General features: G+C 46.4%; 2 protein-coding genes across 8 annotated transcripts in view; both read right to left on the bottom strand.

The window, feature by feature from the left end:
* Positions 1-9927, bottom strand: part of NUP210L (nucleoporin 210 like) — an 86424-nt gene extending 76497 nt beyond the window's left edge. The window contains exons 1-2 of the mRNA XM_047092956.1: positions 9267-9927; positions 7996-8132 (exon numbers count right to left, since the gene is read on the bottom strand). Coding sequence (XP_046948912.1) covers positions 7996-8132; positions 9267-9466 — 337 coding nt within the window. The 5' untranslated portion in view covers positions 9467-9927. The remainder of the gene's footprint in view (positions 1-7995; positions 8133-9266) is intronic.
* A 768-nt stretch (positions 9928-10695) lies between these two features.
* TPM3 (tropomyosin 3) overlaps positions 10696-25809 on the bottom strand; it is a 28115-nt gene continuing 13001 nt past the window's right edge. For 3 of the 7 annotated variants that reach the window (XM_047093049.1, XM_047093051.1, XM_047093055.1), the window contains 6 exons: positions 24979-25096; positions 24792-24862; positions 24071-24146; positions 22673-22735; positions 22434-22503; positions 10696-12055 (listed from right to left, as the gene is read on the bottom strand). In XM_047093049.1, coding sequence (XP_046949005.1) covers positions 11973-12055; positions 22434-22503; positions 22673-22735; positions 24071-24146; positions 24792-24862; positions 24979-25096 — 481 coding nt within the window. In that variant the 3' untranslated portion in view covers positions 10696-11972. Of the gene's footprint in view, positions 12056-12674; positions 13286-19066; positions 21431-22433; positions 22504-22672; positions 22736-22760; positions 23516-24070; positions 24147-24791; positions 24863-24978; positions 25097-25809 lie in introns of those variants that run through there. The other 4 variants (XM_047093050.1, XM_047093054.1, XM_047093052.1 and 1 more) reach the window with 4 other exon arrangements.

The raw sequence follows: 25809 nt of genomic DNA, 5'->3' as shown, positions 1-25809 counted from the left end.
CAGAGCCTGGAGCCTGTTTTGGATTCTGTGTCTCCCTCTCTCTGACCCTCCCCCGTTCATGCTCTGTCTCTCTCTGTCTCAAAAATAAATAAATGTTAAAAAAAAAAATTAAAAAAAATAAATAAAATCTTAATAAATAAAATAAAATAAAATAAAATAAAATAAAATAAAGGAATATACTTTATTATTATATTCTACCTGAGCTCTGAAGTATTAAAATTTTTAATGAAATCATGGTAATAGATTTTTTTAATGTATTTATTTAGGAAAGTAAAAGGGTGACAACCATATGTCCTGCCAATAAATTTCTCTATTTCTAGTGTTTTTTTCTAGACTATGAGATTAAAAAGCCTGGAAACAATATATTAGACCCAACCGCAGTTCCAGTCAATACAGCCATAATGAAATTCAGAAACACGAATAGAAACAGTACAGAATGAATTGAGAATGAAACAAAAATTATTTTGTACGATCTTTTAACAATATTCCCACCTCTCATATTTACCATGTGTTAGAGAACTGCCTACATAGCTCCCTCATTCTGCTGCTTTAACTCTACATTTTTAGTTTCAGCTTTATCTACAAGAAACAAAAAGCAAAGTAACTACCACTGCAATACCCAAAATTACCAATGGACATCACGGGTAAACTCTGTCCCTAGTTGTGGATCTGCTTTTACGGAATTTTTAAATCAAAGGAAAATGTTTCTTAGGTAACACAGGCAAGTGCCCTTCAAAAAAGCCCCAGGAGCATCAAAATATGCTACTTCAGGCAAAGTTAGCCTTCCTTTCATAAGAAATACAAAACTTGATTTAATCACACCCAAACTATATTTACACCGAAGTTCAATAAATAAGTAAATATACTGTAGATAGTGAGTGGCAGGTTTCTCACTAGCAAAGAAATTATGCTGTGGTACAGGATTAGAACCAAAGATATCAATAACTCACGTTTGAGTTTATATGCAGATAAATGGATACAGAAGTAAACAGATCTATGTATATATGTGGGTTAGTGTATATACATATATTTCCTAGCACTGTCCCCTGAGAGGGTTTAGAAACTATGACACTACAGTAGCAACCAGTACATTAGCACCAAGATCTTGGTTTCTAAATACAATTCTCTAACAAAAAGAACCAGAACTTCCTCAGGAAATGGCTGGTCAGGGGAAATACAAGATGAGCCTGGCTCATCTTATGGTGCTAAAAAGTAAGGAAGTACTAAAACTACTTATTTAATTAAGATTGGGCAAGCCCAAAGGACATTGGAGTCAATCTGAAAGAGTTCCCAATGGCCAAAGCCAGAAAAACAAGTAACAAAATAAATTATGATAATATTGCATTATAAACCAAAAATAAATTTCCATGAGTCAATACTTATATAAATAATGAATGAACGAATGGGAACTCGTTTGTAAGATGTAGGTTATTTTCCTTACAGAAGAATGCTATTAAAGTGTGGAAAGGATGAGGGAAATAGAAAATCCCCATCAGGGGTGCCTGGGTAGCTCAGTTGGTTAAGCATCTGACTTTGGCTCAGGTCACGATCTCATAGTTCCTGAGTTCAAGTCCCACATCAGGCTCCGAGCTGACATCGCAGGCCTGCGTGGGATTCTCTCTCTCCCTTTCTCTCTCTGCTCTTCTCCCACTGTGCGCTCGCTCTCTCTCAAAATAAATAAATAAAGTTCATTTGATTAAGCATCTGACTTTGGCTCAGGTCATATCTCAAAGTTCGTGAGTTCGGGCCCCACGTCTCTCTCTCAAAAATAAATGTTAAAAAAACTTTTTAAAAAATAAATTAATGCGTGAAACTTTAAAAACAAACAAGATACATCAAAGCATCTCTCAAGTATTTATTAGTTACTATGGTGGTTTTAATAACTTCCACAAATTCTTTGACACTCCTCCCTCTAGGAGGTGAAGCTTAATTTCTTTTCTTTTGAATGTGGACCAAACTTAGTGATGATTTTTAATGAATAGCATATGGAAAGTTACTTATTGTAACTTTACAGTGGAGAAATCTGACAGGCACTACCTTTAATCAAGTGATCAAGCTTACTATCACTAGTGATAAATCATGTTGATACCATGTACACCCTGACATAATGCATTGGAAGGGCTCTTTGCTTCTGTTGTTTTCCTCCTAAAAATCTATAAGCCAATCTAATCATGAAAAAACATCAAATAAATCCAACTGAAAGACATTCTACAAAATACCTAATACTCTTTAAAAGTGCCAATGTCGGGGCGCCTGGGTGGCGCAGTCGGTTAAGCGTCCGACTTCAGCCAGGTCACGATCTCGCGGTCCGTGAGTTCGAGCCCCGCGTCAGGCTCTGGGCTGATGGCTCAGAGCCTGGAGCCTATTTCCGATTCTGTGTCTCCCTCTCTCTCTGCCCCTCCCCCGTTCATGCTCTGTCTCTCTCTGTCCCAAAAATAAATAAACGTTGAAAAAAAAAATTTTTTTTAAAGTGCCAATGTCATGAAAGACAAAGAAAGAATGAGAAACTATCACAGGTCACAGGAGACAAAGGAAACATGACAACTTAGTTTAGTAATGTGGTGTCTTAAATCCTAGAGCAAAAAAAGTACATTACGTAGAACATTAAAGAAAACTGGGTGAAGGGTATATAGGAACTCTTTGTACATCTTTGCATGGATTCTATAAATCTAAAATTATTTTACGGGTGCTCTAGGTGGCTCAGTCAGTTGAGTGTCCCACTCTTGATTTCAGCTCATCATCTCATGGTTTGTGGCACTGAGCCCCATAGTTGGGCTCTGCCCTGAGTGTGGAACCTGCTTGGGATTCTCTCTCCCTGCCCCTCTCCCACTCACACTCTCTGTCTCTCTCTTAAAATAAGTAAACAGACATTTAAAAATAAACTAAAACTGGGGTGCACCTGGGTGGCTCAGTCGGTTGAGCGTCCGACTTCAGCTCAGGTCATGATGTCAAAACTCCTGAGTTCGAGCCCCGCGTCGGGTTCTGTGCTGACAGCTTGGAGCCTGGAGCCTGCTTCGGATTCTGTGTCTCCCTCTCTCTCTGCCCCTAACCCACTCGCATTCTGTCTCTCTCAAAAATGAATAAACATTAAGAAAAATTTAAATAAATAAACTAAAATTATTTTTAAAAACTTAATTGATTAATCTTTTACCTAATATTTAATTGAAAAGATCTGATGTTAAAAGAATTGAAGACCAAGATATGGGACCTATGATCAAAGCAGAAATGTCATGGGATCTGCTGGTAAAAACACACCATTAAGGAAGTGTTCCAAGGACAGCAAAGGAAAGAAGGTGACCTTAGGTAATATACATTAGATAATTAAGCACTGCATAATCTAGCACTAATTAAATGGGAAACTAAATACTTTTCTTCCATGGAGAAATACGTAGGGAAATGGTAGGACCAAAGCAGTGTGACCGTACATAAAATATATGAAAGGCCTTATGCACACAATGACTACCCATCTGACTACTTCTATAGGAGAAAGCTTTTCAATACCTGGCCACTGACCATAAAGAAAAAGAAATTACCCTCTATGATTTATAGATAAATTTAGAGAGATTAAGAGAAATATCATACCTTCAACTTACCTCTTTTAAATATAAAAAGAAATGAGTAACTTTTTTAGATAATATAATGAATATTCTTATCTATACATCCATATTACTTCAGGTACACACAGGAGTAAGGTAATAATGAAAGAAAAACAAATGAGATAGAAAGAAGAATTGACCCAGGGAGATGAAGGAGAAAGAAAAAAATAAGAGAATGAAGCCAGTATTCAAGAACCAAAGGGATGCAGAGCCAGGAACAAAAAAAGGAGTTGGGGCACCTGGGTGACTCAGTCGATTAAACGTCTGACTCTTGTTTTTAGTTCAGGTCCTGATCCCACAGTTCATGAGTTCAAGCCTCACATCAGGCTCTGTGCTGACAGCATGGAGTCTGCTTAGGATTCTCTGTCTCCCTCTCTCTCTGCTCCTCCTGTGCTTGTGCTCTCTCTCTCTCTCAAAATAAATAAACTTAAAAAAAAAAAAAAAGAGGGAGCAGAAACGGTAAGTATTTCCTGCCTTGACTCTCATATTTATCCCAGCTCCCCAATCAATTCCTCTTGATTATACAATTATAATCCACTGCAGCAACTAATCAACTAGTAAGTTGATTAGTTTACAGAATACCAACATGCTGAGCATAGCACAAAAAGTACTGCTCACCCTATATTCTCTACCCACACCAAAATCATCCAGTTACCTGACCCTTTCTTTATCCTCCAAGTAAGCTAAAATCATGCCTTCATCTTCAAACTCCTCTAGTTGTCCTTTACCTAAGGTTAAAAATCTAGATTTCCCACTAGAAAAAGGCATATTCATATATTCAGACGGCCTCTGAAGGATACAGAAAAGTGGCTGCCTCTTGAACAAATGACATCAGAGGCTTACTTTTCACTATATAACTTTGTATATTCTTTGAAGGTTTTACCAAATGGAGGTAGCACCCAGTCAAAACAGAACAAAAATCAAAAGAAATCTAGCACTCTTACCAAATAAAACACGCCCACCCACCTCAAGTCTCTCACCTCTACCCATCATCTCTGTCCTAGCCACTAATTTGCTTTACTACAGTGTCAACAAAAACATAAAATTCTAAGCACCTAAACATGAATGAACAATCTCTCTTAGGCATATACTTTTCTTCCACAACGTCCTCTCCTTCTTCTGCCTCCCCCATTCAGAGGGCTCTTTTCCACTCACAGGAGAACGTACCTGGTAGGACACTGAGAATAGCATTTATCATTGAGCATTTCATCATCTATGTACACAACTGTACTAATATCAAATTTGGGAAAACTGATTTAAAAGATACTTAACTTTGGAATATATACAAGTCAGATAAAATTAAGGTGAGAGCCAGATTTGACATTTTTCCTAGCAACTGTGTAAACGAATCTTTTGATATCAGAATGAATTCACATAGTTAAGAGTAATGACATTAAAAATTGCTTATGTAAGGGTCACCTGAGTGGCTCAGTTGGTTAAGTGTCTGACTTCGGCTCAGGTCATGATCTCATGGTTCGTGAGTTCAAGCCCCATGTTGGGCTCTGCACTGGTGGTGCGGAGCCTGCTTGGTATTTTCTCTCTCCCTCTCTTTCTGCCCCTTCCCCACTTGCTCTTTCTCTCTCTCTAAATAAACAAACTTTTTAAAAAATTGCTTATGTGACCAAAACAATTCTTTTCTGACCATGGGATCCTTCTCTATCCATTTGCAGCTGCCTTGCATGACATATTCCTCAAAGATCCTCATCTTTGAGAATCCTCGTAACCATATTTCACTGATTCTAAGGCACTCCTTTTTTTGATATTTTAACATCTCTGAAATTGAGATCTTTAAAAATTTTTTTTAACATTAATTTATTTTTGGGACAGAGAGAGAGCATGAACAGGGGAGGGTCAGAGACAGAGGGAGACACAGAATCTGAAACAGGTTCCAGGCTCTGAGCTGTCAGCACAGAGCCCGACGCGGGGCTCGAACCCACGGACCACTAGATCATGACCTGAGCCGGTCGGACGCTTAACCGACTGAGCCACCCAGGCACCCCTGAAATTGAGATTTTTATAACTGATGACATGTTATAATTGCTGTCAGCCAGACAGTCATGACACAGTTGTCATTGATTCCCTATGTGAAAACATTAAAAGTTTTCATCAAAACTTGTAGAATGGGTATTAGTAGTAGGAAGAAAAGCTGGTGCCAATGGCAGTACACTCTTTAATCCCCTGGGAATCAACTGGTTAAGGAGATGGGATAAGAAAGGTGGTAACTCAGATGTACTAGGCACTTTTCCACAACTGGAGACAAAAAAAAAAAAAAAAAAAAAAAAGATCAGTTCCATGTAAGTGCAAAGCTAACTTAAGAGGCCAATATTAAAGCTTTTAGGTGTTGTGGGTTTTTTAAAAGTTTTACTTATTTAAGTAATCTCTACTCCCAATGTGGGTCTTGAACTCACAACCACAAGATCAAGAGTCATACTCTCTTGGGGCACCTGGCTGGCTCAGTTGGTGGAGCATGCAACTCAGTGTTATGAGTTCCAGTCCCATGCTGGGTATAGAGATGACTTAAACATAAAATCTTAAGGGGGAAAAAAAAAAAAAGAGTTGCATGCTCTTCCAACTGAGCCAGTCATGTGCCCCAGCTTTTAAGTGTTACTGTTTTTAATTGATTCTTTTAAGAAATACTTCATCCCCAGCAGTTTTCATGGCACAGAAGATGATATTGTGGGGACAAACACAGAGGTTGAAGATATCCAGCCAAAAAGTGTTACATCTGAGGCAGAAATGTTAAAATAGTTTTAGAAACATCTTAACCAGGGGGCCCCTGGATGGCTAGGTCAGTTGAGCATCTGACTTTGGCTCAGGTCATATCTCGAGGTTCATGCTCACTGCTGTCAGCCGGTCAGTGAGGAACCTGCATCTGAGCCTCTGTCCCCCTCTCTCTGCCCCTCCCCTGCTTGCACTCTCTCAAAAATAAATAAAATATTTTTAAAAATCTATTAAAAAAAAGAAATATTTTAACCAGTCTATTTTACTTATATTTTCCTTTTTATTAGGCATAATAGTGATACATAATAAAAATAACAATCTAATTAAGTCACTCAGAGTTCTTCCACAGGCATAAAGTAGAAATTCTAGGTGAAGAAAAGCACGGTTTAGTTGGCAATGTTTTTCTTAGTGGTATATTAAAAAAAACAGCTTTCTAATAGACAGCATCTTCAATCATATGAAATATGATATGCCAAACAATGTGAACTTCTCTTTAATAACACAGTACAGACATACACTTATCAAAATACTTTAAAACTATACAGATATTTCTGGCCTATCAATATAGCAATGAAGTGCCAGAAACTCTAGGATGCAAAAAGCCTTGCTTTGATTTTGGGTACAAATAGCACTTCTCCAGCCGCTCTGGTCTAAAACAGAATGGTGCGGTGCCTCCCAAACTTTAGTGTGCATGAGAATCACTGGATAGGTTGTTAATTCCCTGGGTTCACCCCTGAGATTCTAATTCAGCAGATCTAAGCTGGGGTCTAAGAATTTACACCTCTTTTCCTTTTTTTTTTTTTTTTTTAACGATTTCATTCGTTTTGGTTTTTTTTTCCAAGTTTATGTATTTTGAGAGAGTGAGCACGCGCAGGGGAGGAGCAGAGAGAGAGAGAGAGAGGGAGAGAGGGAGAGAGGGAGAGAGGGGGAGAAGGAGGGGGGGGAGAAGGAGGGGGGGGAGAAGGAGGGGGGGAGAAGGAGAGGGGGGAGAGAGGGGGACAGAGGGGGAGAGAGGGGGAGAGAGAGAGAGAAAGAGAATCCCAAGCAGGTTCCACGCTGTCAGCACAGAGCCCAACTTGGGGCTCAAACTCACAAACTGTGAGAGCATGACCTGAGCTGAAACCAAGAGCAGGACGCTTAACCGACCGAGACACCCAGACGCTCCATTTTTTTTTTTTTTTAAAGATTTTATTCTTAACTAATCTCTACTCTACATCAATCGTGGGACAACCCACGATCAAGAGTCCTACGCTCCACTGACTGAGCCAGCCCGGCACCCCAAGGACTTACCCTTCTAACAACATTCCAAGCGATACTGATGATGCCAATGGCACAGGTTCGCAGACCACACTGAGAAGCACTTGTTTTCATACTACCTTTTGTCTCATTCAAGACCCACCTCAGACCTTAACACAATCACGCTAGTTCCAATTAGTAATTCCTTCCTTTATTGATTCAAATAACTACGGTTTCCACTCTGTATCAGGCACCATGCCAGGTGCTAGATTTAAGAAAAAAAAAAAAAAGTCACAGAATAGGATGCCACGATTAGGGTTTACACTGCAGAATGCTTTTTTCTATTTTATATTTGAAGCACCATCTGTGTTAATCATGTATAAAAGATATCAGATTATTCTACTCCAGATGAACAATTTCATAATGTTTTCTCTCAACGTACCTATCTCTCGAGCAAGAATAATACTGCTGAGGCGTATCGGTTGGGAAGATTCAGCAATGAGCACAGCTTTTTGGGAACATAAGGTGCCATTTTCATATAAAGGCTCAACAGTTACTGCGTCATGATGGGTAGAATGCCTGCCAGAATAAAATACTTAAGGGCTGGAGATAAGAATGTGGGTTAAAATGAACTTTTAGCAGAACACGGATTCTTACAGTTTTTCCATGTTACGTTTAATCAGGTGCGTGTAAATGACACTTTAAAATAGGAACCATGTTCAGAGACACAAGATTTCAGTGAGAGACTGATGAGGACCTTCCCCAAAGATCCCCCGTGCAAAGTTATACAAGTATTATATTCCTCCCTCAATATTTAAAATACGATCGCTACAGGGGCGCCTGGGTGGCTCAGTCAGTTGGGCCCCCGACTCTTGATCTGGGGACAGGTCATGATCCCAGGTTCATGGGTTTCTTGCCTTGCCACGAACCCTGCGCTGATAGTGTGGAGCCTGCTTGAGACCTTCTCTCTCCGTCTCTCAGTCTCTCCCCCACTCTCTCCCCTCCCCCGCTGTCTCTCTCTAAATAAAATTTAAAAACAAAATAAAATAAGATTGCTATAGTGTCCCCCCAGTCTGTAAACACACTGATGTGTTCCCAATAATGAGAGGCGTAGATTTCTCCTACTCTGAGGAATGTGTTTCGGTCCAATATAAACGGGCTGCTAAGGTAGAAAGGCTGCCTAACTTAGGTCTGAGTCCAACTCCAACAACAACAACAAAAAACGAAACGAAACAAAACCCAACGAAACCAAAACCCAGAAACCTCCTCTTGGGGCTCTGATGCCGAGCTGCCCTGCCTCACCCTCGACGAGGCCGCGAAGGCCCCGGGCCGCCCAGCGGGAGGTGAGCGGCGTCCACTGCACAAACCTCGGCGCCGCTCAGGCCGCGGCGGAGCCCGGACGCGTCCGCGAGGCTCTCGCACCCGGCGACGTCGCGGCTGCCCAGCCCCCGCGCGGCAGTGGCCCCTGAAAACACGCCGTCGCACAGGGGGCGGTCCTGGCCACCCACCGGGGCCCTCCTCCCGTCCCCCAAGTTCTCCCTTCTGCGGGCGCGGAATACAGTAACGCAGTGGCGCACGGGGATGCCCCGCGGAGAGAGCCGCCCGGGGCGAGTGGCCGGCCGGGGCCCCCCCCGCCCCAGGCGCCCCGCTCCCAGGAAGTCGTCCCCAGGCCCGGCGGCAGGGCCCCCACAGGAAGCCCGCGTACCCCCTCACCAAGTGTAGCAGCCCCGCTGCGCCTCCAGCAGGAAGGGCACGCGGCCCGGCTCCCGGCCGAAGGGGAGCAACACCTGCGGCACGTTGAGCTTGTTGGCCAGGGTCCCAAGCAGACACTGAAGCAGCAGCGTGACGCGGGGCGTGGGCCAGCCGACAAACGGCCGGCTCCGTCGGGGCCTCGAGGCCCCGGAGTCCGTCATGGCGACCGCCGCTTCCGCGCCTCAGCCCGACTGAGTCCGCGGCCCGCCGGCGCCGGCCAATCCGCGGGCGCGACGCCACAGGGGGCGGTGCCTCCTCCCGGCTGGGAATTGTGGGAGCGCTAGGGAGGGGGCACGTGGCAACGGGAGGCGGGAAGCCTGCCACGTGCTCAGGGGGCAAGTTCCCTAAATTTTGGCCGCAAAGAAAGGAGCAAAATGTCGAGGAAGGGCTCACTTCTCCCAGTTTAATTTCTTCCGTTGCCTACCTTGTGTTCCGCTCCTGGCAGAAAAAAGTTTGGGTGGGTTTTTTTGGGCTGTAATTTCCAGGTAGCATTGGTCGGTGCCGATAAATGGAAAAAATTTGCAGTCTCTATCATAAACAGCTGACTTTGTCAAGGGAGCTGTGTCTTTTTTTTTTTTTTTTAATTTTTTTTTTCAACGTTTATTTATTTTTGGGACAGAGAGAGACAGAGCATGAACGGGGGAGGGGCAGAGAGAGAGGGAGACACAGAATCGGAAACAGGCTCCAGGCTCCGAGCCATCAGCCCAGAGCCCGACGCGGGGCTCGAACTCGCGGACCGTGAGATCGTGACCTGGCTGAAGTCGGACGCTTAACCGACTGCGCCACCCAGGCGCCCCGGGAGCTGTGTCTTTTTTACTAGGAGTCAGACTCGTGTCCAGCCTCAAGGCCAGAGTGCAGTAAATGCCAGGCACCAGCGACCAGAAGGCTCAGGTCGTCCACGTGCACAGCCGGTCTCTGAGCAAACACTCCTGGTTAAACTAACCTGTGCTCTCCAAATACCCGACGGGCTATCGGCTCAAAGGCTGTCACAGGGCAGTGTGTGCACAGTGTTGAAGTGATTTAAGGAGCACCGAGCCTAATAAATCCGTGGTGTGGAACTAGTACAGTTGTGAAGGAAAAGCCCTGAATGCGCCAGTGCTAACTTAAGTAACCTAGAAGAGGCCTTGCGTATAACTATTATTTCTGATGTTCGCATTTACCCTGATAATACACATTATCTTTACTTGACAACTTATTTCTATCAGTACATAGAAGTAAGAATCTGAGCTGAGTTTCGAATCCAGTTTTGGTGGTCTGCTTCCAAAGCGTGTGTTCTCTATGAAATCCTGTTGCCACCACCCACAAAGATCTGATTTTTACCTCAAACCTCATAGTTCCTGTGGAGAAAGCGCATTTGGATTAGTAAATAAAAGTCAAGGAGGTCTGAGAATTGGAGGGACTGGTTCTTTATTTCAAAAAGACAGTTGTCAATTTTCAGTATCAAAACAGTTGCACTATTGGTTTCTTTCTCTCAATCGGCCCCGGAGAGAGCACACCAAAGGAGAGTGCATTGTAAGCCAAGAAGCTGCCGGATGCACACCTAACAGACCTCACAGAAACCTCACCAAAAGGGGGGATTGGGCAGGGAAAGAAACTTTTAACAGATCAGCACACCGTCAGCCCACAGACTGTACAGTTCTCAGCCTGACAGAGTGGCCAAGGTGCCCCAACCCTAAAGAAGCAAAGTTTCAAAATAATATAAAATTTAAAAACGGTTTTGTACGTAAGCTATTCAAGATTTCTCCAGCACTAACACAAAGCACAATGACGTGGCACTTTTAGAGACAGCAGCTTCAGTCCCAGAGAAGGGTGACGAGATAAGTTTGTTTCATGTGGCTAAATCAGTGGCAAACACGTAATTTTCTTTTCTTCTTTCAAGGAGGCAGGAGAGCAAATACGTGGTCACCTCAACATAAAGGGGACATGGTCCATGTCTGTGAGCGGTTAGGAGAGAGAGGGGTGAGGAGGATAGGACAAGGATTTGGTCTCAGACAGAGGTCTCACACCTTAATTTGTTTGGTCACTTCTGATGAAAAGAAATTAAAGTTGCTCAAAGATACCTTAAAGCTGAAACCCTGAGCCACACTTTTTTGGCTAACTCCTCCTGGAATCACCTTTCTAATTTGGCCGGTACTTTGGACAGAGCAACGAAGCTTCCCAGAGTGGGTACCTTTCGGGGCTCTGGCCCTCAGTAGGCAGGCAGGCCTTGCCGCTCTCCCTCCTCTGCAGAGAGAGCAGTGTGCGTTAGGCTGAAAAGTTAACTTTCCAAACCTTCCAAGTGAGGAAGGACTAAGACTGCTGCTTCAGAACTGTGGAATTATTAGGAATGTTTTACAAATGGGTCGCTACAGCAACAACAAAAAAAAGGTAATTACAAAATGTGTACATCACAACATGCTTGTAAAGACACTTTGCATTGTGCTCACATTCCCTTAAACGTTGTTCCCAAAGGTGCTCGGCCTCAAGCCCGACTGGAATCTCAGGGGAGAGGCAGAGACAGTTTGGCGAAAAAGATACAGGGGTTGGGGTGGGAGAGGCGGCAAAAAGGAGAAAGCGGACTTCCAGTTAAAGATCAGCCCTCAGTTTCCAGGCCAGCTTCGGGCAGGCTGGCCTCAGGCGGAGTCAGGGTCAGGGGGAGGAGCAGCGGCAGGGCGGGACCGGGGTGCTCTACATCTCATTCAGGTCAAGCAGAGTCTGGTCCAGCATCCTTTGTGTACAGAGGTGCTCCTCTTTGGTGCATTTCAGCTTATCTAATGGGTGTAAAGGAGAGACGTTACTAGAACTAGAAGTAAAGGTCAAGGTCTGCCCACCGTGAGAATCGCTCCTGCTGCAGGAAGGCTGCAGACTACCAAAGCACCGCCTTCCCAGCGGCAGGCCTGAGCCACTGCACCACCCACTTCTGCAGGGGCTCTGGCGTGCCCCCTGGAGTTGCAGGTGTGGCTATACCTCTGGGGGAAGGGGCTGGGGACCTATCAGTCATTTCCTCCCATACCCACACCCACCAAGGCTTTCAGTTTTCAGTCCCCGAAGGAGGCAGCCTTAAGCATCAGCCATTCTTCCTTCGGGGCTTTGCCCGTGGGATGGTACTTATTTGACATGGTTCCGGGCATGTTTCTACCAGTGAAAACATCAGAGTCTCAACCTGAGAATACAAGATCTTCATGCGCTATAAGCTTCCTCCAAAATGGAAAGGAGAGGAACAACTGGTGGGATGAATGAAAGACCCCCAGAGCCTATCACAGAGTCCCTGAAGCCAAGAACACTACCAAACGTAAGCAAACCTCAACGGAGGTTTTTGTAGAGCTACTGCTCACAACTAGCTTCCGATAGCTACTTACAATTAAACATAAAACCAGCAAAAAGGAACACGAAGGAAAACGTCAGGAAAAAAAGCAGCAGCTGAACACCTAGCAAGCAAAACCACAGATCTGTTGATGGCCCGCACCCCTTCCTCTCCCTCCCCTTCTGTCCACCGGCTCAGAAGGGCCCGTCTCTGGGCCTGCAGATGAAGCAATCACGACATCTTGTCCAATCAGTCCTTTTATTGTTAGAAAACATCCATGCCAAGGGGAACACAGCTTACAGTCAGCACACAGGGAAAGAGCAGCAAGTAAGGGTGGAAACCAGAAAACTCTCCCAGGTTTCCTTGCTCTGTTCTCGCGGGCTCCTCCCTCCTTCATCCATTATCTCTTGAAAAGGGATGGAAACACTATCAACTGTTCTCACTACACTGCGGTGGGGAAGTCAGGAATACTCTCACTGCCCCAATTAAAAAGCAATTAAAAAGCAATTTGCTCAGGGCAAAACTGCCTTTCAAAAAAACAATCAGCTTTTTGCTGGGGTCCAGGTCAGTGGTGTGAGCGGTAAGCTCAGCTTAATGGGCAGAGGGAGCCCTGCCCATCAGCCACACAGATCATGCAGCGTTAGCTTCAGCTCGCTAGAGAGCACTCGGTTTCGCTCAAGTTGGCTGTAGAGGCGCTCTGCAGCAGCAACAGAGAGGCGAGGAAACAAGAGAAGAGGAAACAGGAGGAGAAAGAGAAAAAGGACGTTAGTGGAATACCAGAAATAAATCCTGAAACCTCTGACTAGCTGGTACACATCACATGCATCTGTGGATGCGAGGAGGACTCAGACACAGGGCAGTGAGACGCAGGCAGGCAGTGCGAGGACCAACAGAGGAATAAAATAAAAATCCAAGCTCACAAGTTGCAAGGACAACGCTTTAAGAAGGAAAAAATCTACCTACTTCAAAAAACAGACGAGGGACCCAGGGCAAAGGAAGGAGCACAGCTGGCTTACAAGAATTATATTTACAACACTCAGGGTTTGAAAGGAACTCAAGTAAAAAGTTGGTACATTCTTCTGTAAAAGCATTCAATCCAGCATTGTGAATGATAAATTGGGATCAATATCCCTACCATCCATTCAATCCTACTCTCTAATGCTTCTTGTTATAGGCGCTCAGTGGTAAACCCAGCATAGGAGCCTATCCAATCAAAACCCCACTTCCCCTTTTCTAAAAGAACCCAATCCGGGGGCGCCTGGGTGGCTCACTCAGTTGAGCGTCCGACTTCGGCTCAGGTCATGATCTCACAGTTCGTGGGTTCGAGTCCTGCATAGGGTTCTGTGCGGACACCTCAGAGCTTGGAGCCTCCTGCAGATTCCGTGTCTCCCTCTCTCTCTGCCCCTCCCCCCTTATTCTCTCTCTCTCTCTCAAAAATAAATATTTTAAAAATTTCTTCAAAAAAAGGACATTTGGGGCGACTGGGTGGCCTAGTCGGTTGAGCATCTGACTTCGGCTCAGGTCACGATCTCGCGGTTCCTAGGTTCGAGCCCCATGTCAGGCTCTGTGCTGACAGCTCAGAGCCTAGAGCCTGGAGCCTGCTTTGGATTCTGTGTCTCCCTCTCTCTCTGCCTCTCCCTCTCTTGCGTTCTGTCTCTCTCTCTCAAAAATAAACAAAAACAGGGGCACCTGGGTGGCGCAGTCAGTTAAGCGTCTGACTTCAGCCAGGTCACGATCTCACGCTCCGTGAGTTCGAGCCCCGCGTCGGGCTCTGGGCTGATGGCTCAGAGCCTGGAGCCTGTTTCCGATTCTGCGTCTCCCTCTCTCTCTGCCCCTCCCCCATTCATGCTCTGTCTCTCTCTGTCCCAAAAATAAACAAACATTGAAAAAAAAAATTTAAAAAAAAAAAAATAAACAAAAACAAAAAATTTTAAAAGAACTCAGTCCCGTTGGGGTCAGCAGTGTGTCTAGCCCCAGGGAAGGTGAACTGAGATTATCCTGTTCTCTTTTCCAGCCTCCCTTGCTGTTAGGGGTCCAGTTCTGGCCAATGAGATATAGGGGTAATCTGCTGGAAAGCTTCTGGGGAAACTAGCTTTCTTTCTTGCCTTGAACACAGATGTGAGGATGAGAGTTGCAGATTTCAAACTTACAAGAGGGCCAAGAGAGTCAGAGAAACACAGTTACCCCCGGCCACAGCTGCTCAAATCTGACTTGTTGCAGGAGAAAAAAAGTCAGTCCCATATTTTTTTAAGCTACAGTTAAGCTGTTTCTTATAACCGAAAGCATTCCTGATATAAATAGTTAAGTGCTCAAAACACTGACTGTAGCTGAATGCTCCCCCCCTGCAGCACACCTTACAGAGGGGGTACAGAGAAACCAAATCCATCAGACGAGCACAGGGGTGATGGGAACTTAGGGACAGACCTTCCTGGTCTACTAGTACCAGTTTCTCAAGTTCACAAGTAAGTTTCTTCCAGTGTTTTCAGTCTGTTTCAAAATGGTCTCAGGACCTCAGTATAAAGACCCACCCTCTTGCACCTTTCCAACGTTAGTGTTACGTGCTGCCGAAGCAAGCCCAAGACATACTCTTCTGTCCTAAAATCAATTGCATCTGTGGGCTGACTGTGCCCACGGTCAAGGTGCAGTGCTTCGGCACGCTGCCCTCCGGGAGGGTTTTCTCCAGTTCCACCTGGAAGATGATGGCCAGTATGGTCCCAATAAGATTTGCCACTTTATGAACGCCATCAAAACAGAAAACGTACATATACACACAAAATGATGCTGGGAGGGAATAACCAAAATAATAGTTGTACTAAAAGGCAGAACTGGAGCGAACATTTAGAACTGCACATCTCGTTAAAGCAGTGGTTCTTATACGTATACTATTATTGCCCCTCCTCTCCCCTTGGAAAGAAATTTGGAAATGTATGGGGGCAGTAACTAGAGGACGCTGCACACACATGTTGGGCAGGAGACAGCATTTAAGTGGGACTGTTCTGCACATCCCAGAATTATCCACCGTTGAGAACCACCACACTAGCCCAGAAACTCCATGAGGTCTACGACTGCACCTGTCTTATTCACTGGGGCTTCTCTGACAAATGCAGGGGTTCAAATTTCTATTGAACTCTTATTTTTCTTTTTTTAAATGTTTATTTTTGAGAGAGAGCGAGACCGTGAGCAGGGGAGGGGCAGAGAGAGAGGGAGACACAGAATCTGAAGCAAGCTCCAGGCTCTGAGTTCTCAGGACAGAGCCTGACGCGGGGCTAGAACTCACAAACCGTGAGATCGTGACCTGAGCTGAAGTCAGACGCACAACCAACTGAGCCCCCCAGATGCCCCTGAACTCTCATTTCTTAAGCTTTCTGTGGCAAGAAGTACCACCTGACTCCTCAGGAGCATCCACATCCAAGACCGTTGGTGCGACTGCCACTCCTGTCTTGGGGAAGAAGGGTGTTATCAGAATCTTATCCCTCAAAACGGCCTGGTCAATGAGGGTTTTGTTCCATGTAGGGAAGAAGTAAAGAGACAGAGAAGTGGAAGCATTTTCTTGCCTGATTAAGCTCTAAAGCACATAGTCCCCTAAGAACTGTATGAGGCCAGAAGGTAAGTGTGGTCATGCTCTCAACTTGAACTCAGTAACAGTAATAAGGGTTCTAACTCTGCAATCTCTAGTGATTAAAACTTCAGGATCAGACACCAGCTCATTAAAGTTCTTGGTTCCCTGATACAGCAAAATAAAACAAACAAAAAAGGCAAGCCATAGGATCCATTTGGTCTGATGTTCCTTTTAGCCGCGTCCAGTTAGTTAGGGAACAATCCCGTGGATGCTACACATCCCTAGGCCTCACTGGTCTGAATCAGGGCCATTTCATTCTGTACCAGGAAAGGGGAGTGGGGATGCTTGAGAGTAAAAGGGAACAATACCTGCTTTAAAGCCTCACAGTTCAAGAGATGAGAAAGAACAGATTTTGCTTTTTTTCTTTTTTTTTTAACTTCTCCCTAATATTAAAGCTGGGGAGTGGTCGAGCAGTACCATAGAGAAAGAAAGAGATTGGGCAAGGCTGAGAAGAGGCTGCCCCAAACCACAGGGCAGTGAACGCTCCCGAACCGTGTCATGCCTCATCCGAACAAGGGTAAGGAAGGGTAGAAAAGGACTCTAACCCACCAGCCTGTGATTCAACCTTAGAAATTAAGATGGGGAGCCCCTGCGTGGTTCAGTCGGTTATGCATCCAACTGGATTTCAGCTCAGGTCATGATCTCACAGTTCATGAGTTTGAGCCCGGTCTTGGGCTCGGCACAGATGGAGCCAGCTTGGGATTCTCTCTCCCTCTCCCCTGCTCATGCACGTGCACGCACGCGCTCTCTCACTCTCAAAATAAATAAATAAACTTGAAAAAAGAAAAAAGAATTAAGAGGGAAAAGTTAAAGAGATCAAGAGCTTTGCTCTGGGATTACCAATGCGGCTTCTTGACCCCGTTTCCATAGCCAGTCCAGGCCCCAGTAACAGGATGGCTTCTGTATTACACGGAAGACTGAACTGAGCACCACACACTGTTTCAAATTTCACTCCGCTCTGCTGGCTCCGTCCTCCCTCACACCGGTCACGCCCAGGGAGAGAGATAGGCGACCGGAAGTAAAAGACCTCACTTTTCTCCGAACATCTATCTATTCTCACATACCTCTTTCTTTTGTAAGAAGCCTTTCCCTGCGTCCAGTCAACTCTTTCTGCCCCCAAACTAAAACACCTGGAATCGTACTATCCAACACAGCAGGCAGTCGCTAGCCACATGTGGCTAATTATATTCAGACGAACTAAGAGCACATAACATCGGAATTTTAGCTCCTCAATCACATAAGCCACGTCTTGAGCGCTCAGCAGGCTCTGTATGCGGCCAGGCGGCTGCTGTACTGGCCATCACTGCTCTAGGCTCAATTTCTGGCCTTTACTTTCTTTCCACTAGTTCACTCTTCTGCTCCTTGACCTTAATGCTCAAAACGCACCCTCAAATTAATAAAGTATCAATGACAACATCTCTTCTCGAGTTCTCTTTCTTCACAACCCGTTGGAGTGGAGACGCTCCGGCAATTATCCAACCGTAAATGTTTATATCATCACAACACCTTGTCCTGCGTCCTCCCTCCACCCAGTTCCATTTACATTCCTCCTCTGCACGGGGCTTCCTGTTTGCTGCATTCTCCTTTTTACACGTGCAGCGGTCTTTCAGGATTCTGACGTACTTTCCTGCTCTAAACTGCCCGCCGCCCTTTATGGAGTTCCAAGTCTCTCTCACGTCCGTCTGTCTCCTCAACCCCCGAATTCTGTCTTCACCTGGATGCCTGCCAGTTTCCCAGACTTCTATTCTCTTCTACCTTCTCTTTCTTCTTCAAACCAGGCCCAGGTGACCTCTCTACATGTTTAATGCCACCACGTTCCTAGGCTCGAAAGCAGTCAGTGTTGACTTTTCCTCCTCACGCTGAGTGCCGCTCATAGCACCGTCTCTGTATGGAGGGTTATCTCTGGGAAAACCGAAATAACCTACCCTAGTTGTTCTCCAACTAGGGAGCATACTCGCTGCTGGTGCTATGTCAGGAGGTCTCTAGGAGCATATACTTGTGAACTTCAAAAAAACGTATTTGCGGGGCGCCTGGGTGGCTCAGGTAGTTAAGCGTCCGGCTTCAGCTCAGGTCACGATCTCTCGTGGGTTCGAGCCCTACATCGGGCTGTGTGCTGACAGCTCAGAGCCTGGAGCCTGCTTCTAATTCTGTGTCTCCCCTCTCTCTGCCCCTCCCCCCCCAAAAATGAATAAACATTAAAAAATTTTAAGAAACGTATTTGCGGGGCACCTGGGTGGCTCAGTCGGTTAAGCATCCGACTTCGGCTCAGGTTGTGATCTCACGGCTCATGAGTTCGAGCCCCGCTTCGGGCTCTGTGCTGACAGCTCAGAGCCTGGAGCCTGTTTCAGATTCTGTGTCTCCCTCTCTCTCTCTCTGACCCTCCCCCGTTCATGCTGTGTCTCAAAAGTAAATAAACGTTAAAAAAAAAAAAATGAAAAAACGTATTTGCTGTGTTGCTTTAATGTGCATCAGGAAAAATCACTAGCACACATCAAACCTTTGATTTCAAATTAGAATTATGTAGAGTAAGACAAATTTGAAAACAAGAGTAAATATGAAGTAAGAAATAACGTAGGGAGCACAGGAATATGGCAAAAGCCACCAAGTAGCACGCAAGTGACTGAAACTTGGGAATCACCGTCTTAAGGGGCCACTTTGATGATCTGCTCTCCTTGTGAAACACTGACTTAGCTGCAGAATCAGTTCTTCTCCTTTGCTACTCAGATCAGAACGTATCTTTGTTCGAAACCCCCAGTGGCATCCCCGTCGCCTACAAACTAAAACTCCACACCCGAGTCGTGCACACGCCTGCCCCTACTGTCTACATCTACCTCTACAGCTACATCCTTCCTGTCTCTATCTATGCCTCTACTCCTCTGCTGGTCCTTGACCAAAATGCTCAATATCCACTATCCCTCAATCAAATCTGTTTGTCAGGAATCCAATTTTCTAGAACCCGGTAGAAATGAAAAAGCAAGTTTCAGCATGTTTATTAAGTCCCTACTATGTGCCTCGTTCTGTGAGTCTCTCCTTACCATCCCACCGGAACCAACCTCGTCCCCTCTGAATTCCCACAGTTTGGTATTTGTGGCTAAGCCACAGATCATCTGTAGCTTCATATATGTTCTCTCTCTACTAGATTCTGGGCAACCTAAAAATAGGGACGGTGCCTCCATCTTTGATTATTTCTGTCCCGCCGTAATTCTTTGCGCCTAAAAGACACCAGTTAAGCGTTAGCTGAATAAATCAATCTATACCTTAATCCCAAAGGCTGTGTAGCAAGAAGGAATGGTATGAACAGAAAGAAACCTGAATTCAATACAACCGAAAGTTTTAGATTAGGGAAAACCTCTGCCCCGGGCTCTCACTGGCCAAAAGAAAAGCAAGTTTTAAATATATAACCTGCTGAGAAACCGAGGTGCTGAGTGAACGCCACTCAGGTGCTTGGGTAAGTACAGCTGCCTGCTGCACTACCCAGGCTGAGCCATCGCGGCTGTGCACACTGGAAGAGGAGTCTGCAAAAGGTTGTCATGTAATTCCACAACGTAAACCAGGAACAGTTTTACTAACAGAAATTTACCATTTTTATGTATGTAATAAACCATTTGAAACATGTAGGACTGGTTGTTTAGTTTTCCCAATCACAGCCGTGGATCGCGTCTCGTGTCCCACTACCACATGCCGGCAGGCAAACGGCAGTATACCTCGAGTGTTAGAAGGGTCTGAACGAACAAACAGAACTGCTGAAAATTCTATGGATTTCTCCGTGACTTGGGATGACCTAGTAAGTCAAGTTTGGTGGTAACACATTTGAGACCATCAGGTGTTCTGAAGATGCACCACGTGAGCCACTGAAAAAAGGGCCGAGAAAGCGTATCGGGAGGCACTGGGACCCTATCGGAGGAGGAGGAACTAACTGAAAAGGACGGGAGCCTCCAAGCAATGGAGGTGAAAGACCTCCCACGGCCTACACGCGCCCCGCCCGGAACCTCTGCTAGCCCACCACTCCGACAGACTCCAATCACTTGAGCTTAAATGTCAAGAAAGAATAGACACACACAAAAGTGGCTTTGATTATATAAGTCAGAGGAGAGAGAGCCTACAATAGCTATTCCCCACATCACACCCCCAAGGCTCCTCCTCAGGGACAGCAGCAGCTTTGTCAGTGACACAAATGCAGGGTGGCAGGAGGCTTCCAGCAGCTTAACATTTTAATTTGGGGGGATGGGGGGATGGGTGGAAGAATACATAAGTTGCTTTGTGCCCCCCCTACATCCTAATGCCTTGGGGACCAGCCAGGCCGACCCAAATGGAATCCAGAGCGAGAGTGGGGCGCTGGGTTCCCCGAGGAAAGGGGGCAGATCCAGAACAGAGCAGAAACGGTGATGGTTATCTGTATGAAAAAGTAAGGAGACTCTAGGTAAGAAGAACTAGCATCAATCACACAGCGATTTGGGAGAAAAGGGAAGAGAAGGCGGTAGGAAGGAGAAAAGACAGCCAGATACCACAGCCTGAGTCATTTGGCTTCTTCTCAGGGTTAGTAGGACAGATACAAAGAGGTGGATTAGCATCAAGGGTCAGGGGTCCACAGCAAACGGATGAAGTCCCCAGTAACTCTTGTTGGTGCTTTTTACCGCCTGGCTTGGTCTGGGAGTCGGCTTAATTCTTGGCTGAATTTGAGATTTCCAATCGTGGGTGTTTCTCCTGAAGTTCAATACCAGGCACAAATTACATACACACAGGAGATCTGAATTTTGTCATGCAATCAACATTAGGGCCCAAGTCACTGGCTCTCTGGGCCCTACGTTCTTAGTTATCTGATGACATAATTCTACCTTCAGCGGTGTCCCCTCTGAGAAGACTAAATTTGAGAAGCACATAGAAAAATCATGGTTATAATGAAGGGACTATGAACAAAAATATACTTAAAAAAAAAAAAATCACACATCGATCAGGGTGCTACAACTGATTCAATATCAAATGCCACCCCAGCTTTTGCCAACAAGTAACCAGCACCAATAGTTTAAAGATAGAATGAAGACCCCAGTTTCCAGAGGATAAAACCAAAGCACACTATGCACAGCCTGGAGCCCCCACCACCCACGAGCCAAGGCCCCAGCCCCGCTCTGCTGTCAGATAGTTACATAGAGGTCATGTCATTGAGGGCGTGGTCCAGCTCCTCGCTAATGGCCTTGTACTTCAGTTTCTGGGCATAGAGCTCATCTGGACAGGCACAGGAACACAGGGAGGAACCAGGGGACAGAGTGAAAGGTATCAGAAGCAAATGAAGAGAGGGAATCATTAGAAATCAGGAGAAGTGTGACCGTGGGTCTAATAGCACAGGTTAGGAGGACATCCACCCTGGCGGCCACATCCTCTGCCCCCCACCCAGACCACTGGGCTTCTTGCCGCCTCTAGTCCACTGCAGTCAGGGTGGAGAACCCAGGCACGGCCGTGACTAGACACTCTTGCTACCAAATGCACTCAAGCGGCTACCACTCCCACCCACTTAATCCAACTGCCAGCAGGGATAACACTTAATTGGATGAAAACAGAGAAAGGAGAAAGCACACATTAAGATTCAGACACTTCTTCTCTATCCACCGATCAAGACCAGTATTCTTGGCCCCCCTGCTCTGCAGGCTGCTCCCCCAAACCCTCCCCAGGTAAGAGAATGGTGCGCTACCCAGAGCTTATGTCAGAGTCCTCAAAGCACGGCGTCCTTTCTTACAGAGCACACGGCCGCCAAAACGTGGGGACAAAGTGCATTTAGAAAGCCCCTCGGACTGGCCAGCTCTGAGACATGGACATCCCACAGCCGTGTCTCCTGGAGAGGTCGCCCACAGCTGAAGCAATGAACAGGATGGCCGAACGTAGCCGTGGGGTAATACGTGCTCTCACTGCCATCAAAGTATGCCCCCCATCTCACCCCAGAGACCACCATTTCAGAGCAGCCAACTGGAGGTAAATGCAGCCATGACCAGTCTCCTCCAAGAGAAGGATGCCAATTCCAGAATACTAGGTAAAGTCTGACTAAAAGGAAGAGGGTGTATGTGTAAAACTCCAATTCCGGGTCTTGACCCGTTTCACCTAGCTGTGGCACAGGACAGGGCACGGGACGTGTGCCAGGTCCCCACCGACTCCCCTTGGTGCACAGGGAAGGAGGGAAGCGGTCAACGGGCAAGGTCTTCCTCTGTAGCTCTGATCCCGCTCCCAGGCTCCATACCTTCCAAGTCATCAATCGTCTTCTCCAGCTTGGCCACTGACCTCTCGGCAAACTCAGCACGGGTCTCCGCCTGGGGAAATGTGACAGCAGACGGAGTCAGAGATGAGCAAGAAGAGTTCTGTGTCTCCACCTTCTACCTGTACACCCTTCACAATCAAAGCCAGCTCGTCTAAGTCCAAGTTAGGGCCTCATACACCTCTAAATATTTTGATTCCTTCCCTAGAATTCCCTCAGCTCACCTCCTTGAGTTTATCCGTAAGAATCTTTATCTCTTCTTCGTATTTGTCTTCCTTTTGAGAGTACTGTAAGAGAAGTCGGAATGCAAGTTTCAGAGTAGAACGTACTCACACAGACAATCCTACCACCCCATCTGCCACCACATTCCCTCTTCCAGTGAAATCCTCTCAGATTTTAATGTGTGGTTGGCCCACGAGAAAAGAGCAAGGCCCATTTCTGGACAAGAGATCATTAAAATCCACAAGTCAACATCGTTAAGGCCTTGATACCCTCAAATTAGAATCCTCTGGATTTTTTACCTTTAAAATGGACCTAAGCTTTGACCTTATTCCGATCAACCCAACGAGGTCATTTTTCCTTCCCCCTGTTTAACGAGGAGGTACAGCAACACCCCAAGGCCAGCCACATGGCCGAAACAGTCCCACGTGACGCTAAAGAGGAGTCCTCTGTCTCGATCGCTTATTAGGTCTCGGATCTACTATTTGCTGACCCCACTGGTCTGCTAGAAAACTTCTGGGGACCCATGATTACTGCTATTTAGCACATCAGTATCAGCCTGAGGAGAACATGACCCCCAAGCACCTGAGACCACGAAGTAATCTGAACTAAAGCAACGAGAGCACGCGGGAATTAGCGTTAATCCCGGGATGTGAATGACGAGGATGTCTCACTAGATTATGTAAGGACTGGGTTTCTCCAGTCTCTCATCAAGGGCAGGGCTGGGTGGGCCCAGGCCCCAGAGCCTGTCACTGTCACAACCAGCCCCTACCTTCTCCGCCTGAGCCTCAAGAGACTTGAGGTTGTTGGTGACATTCTTCAGCTCCTCCTCCAGCTCAGAACACTTACTGTGAATGTTTTACATACCGCAGGAGAGGAAAGGGGAAGAAGGCGAGAATAAAAAAAAAGGGAGAGAGAGACACACAGACGTGAATTGAACCTATATGTAGAGAGAGCTGGAAGGCATACGGGGAAAAGAGAAGTTCCCAGGTCACCTGAGCAAGTGTCAGCCCTCCCTCCCCCGGACCGCAGAGCCTGACAGACGCTGGGCCCTCCTGGGCTAGGACCCAGGATGTCGGACACTAATAAAACACTGGAGAAAAATCACTACAGGAACGAGTCTACCTCGGGTGGAGGTGGGAACGTATGCCCGACCCAAATAGTCCCCCGGATCACCCCAGGGAAGGAGAGACCCTGCGCAGAGGCGTAAAGCAACTAGGAAAGAAGACATGAAAGATGGCAAGTAAGAGGAACAGAATGGAGCATTCCACGGAGAGGTGAGAAGGCACTCAACAAACCAACCAGTGGAGGGGAGGCAGCTGCAAAACAAAGAACAAAAACCAAGCCCGACGAAACCACGCCGTGCACGTAACCTCGCCGGGGGTGGGGGCTAATGTTAGTACCTTTTCTTCAGCAGCACTCAGACACTTCAGGCTCTGGTCCATCAGTCTGATCTGCTCGTCCATCTCCCGGCAACGGCTGTTAGTGACGGTCACGGGGATCGCACAAGCCAGGTTGTGGGGAGGGAGAAAGGTCAAAAAGGACACAGCAAGAAAACAAGCAGCAAAACGAAAAAAAAAAATTGTTTTTCAAAAAATGGGAAGACAACACCGCCATGGACATGGTGTGTCATGTCTGGGAGGGGATGGAGAGGAGGCACAGATATATATGCATCAGCACTGACTTGTTACACAAGGCCCAGAAGGTGCCGACAGGGGAGCTCTTCATGTCTGCCCTCGCCCTGAGGCCCCCCCAGACTGGCCACACGGTACAAAAGAGACAAATCTCGAGCCGGCACGGCCACGGCAGTGTGTCAAGGAGAAGCAGACTTCAGGTGGGAGGACCCTGTAGGGCCTGCCAGGTGACCACTCACCATCTGCTCGTTAGTCCTTATTTTCCCTCAATTTGCAAACTGCCCCTATGAGAAATAATGGAAACTCATCTGGCACCTGTCACTAGTCCAGAGTAAGAAGGGCCCGTAGCCATTCTCAGGGCCTAAAAAAAGCCCACTCTCTAGGCCCTGTTTAACAAGGTGGAAGGAACACTAGTTTATTCACATTAATGCGCAAGCCAAAGGGGAAGGGACCGAACGGGAGGGCAAGACTGGGGGAGCAAGATACTCACGACTCTGCCAGCTCAGCTCGTTCCTCTGTGCGTTCCAAGTCCCCCTCGATAATCACCAACTTCCGAGCCACCTACAGAAGACCCCGGACGGCCCAGTGAAGCAAAGAGGAAGCCATCTCCCTCCCCCGTGGCTCTTTTCAGAAATCCAAGGACGCTGGGGAGAAGGGGGAAACACGAGGCAGCCCACCTCTTCATACTTGCGGTCCGCCTCTTCCGCAATGTGCTTAGCTTCCTTGAGCTGGATTTCCTGGAGCTCCATCTTTTCTTCATCCTTTAGGGCTCGGTTCTCAATCACCTTCATGCCTCTGCCAAACGGTAAGGACAGACACGGCCCTGATGGGTCTGCCACCAGCTCCACCCTCAGGGGCCCTGAATGGCACCTTTAGAAGCCAGCCCCTCTCTACCTGCCACCCAAGAACTCCCACAGCTCCCCATCTTAGTTTGTTTTCTTTAAAACCTTTTCAAAAAAATTAGCTTTCTCTTATAAAAAAAAAATAACACACACTTAAGGGGCGCCCAGGTGGCTCAGTCGGTTAAGCGTCCGACTTCAGCTCAAGTCATGATCTCACAGTTGGTGAGCTGGAGCCCGCATCGGGCTCTGCACTTTCTCTCCTCTCTCTGCCCCTCACTCACTCGCGCTCTCATTCTCTAAAATAAGTAAATAGATAAATAAGTGAAAATTAAAATGATAATAATAATATACACTTAATACTCAAGGGTATGGTTTAAGGGCACAAAGTAAGCCCTTCCAGTCCTGCGCACCAGAGGAAAACTCTATTCATAAAGTTTCCAGAAATGTTTCACGAAGAGAAAACCCCAACAGAATGACACGCTACCCTGTTGTGTACCAGGCCTTCCTCCCTTTCTAGAACTTGCACCCTGCTCTGTAATAGAGCGCACACAGCCACGCGACACATTCTCCCAGCAGCACGATGTCAACGTATGTCCGTCCGACAGGGCATTTTTGATTCTGAAAGCCTTCGTCTGACCCCACGCATGTCAGCACACACCTTTGTTC

Source organism: Lynx rufus, unplaced genomic scaffold, assembly GCF_022079265.1.
Source record: "Lynx rufus isolate CCGP_SWC_20201006 ecotype Redwood Valley unplaced genomic scaffold, mLynRuf1.p SCAF_31, whole genome shotgun sequence".
NCBI classification, from domain to species: Eukaryota; Metazoa; Chordata; class Mammalia; order Carnivora; family Felidae; genus Lynx; species Lynx rufus.
Note: the sequence above shows the minus strand (reverse complement) of the source record. Positions and strands in the feature narration are given on the sequence as shown.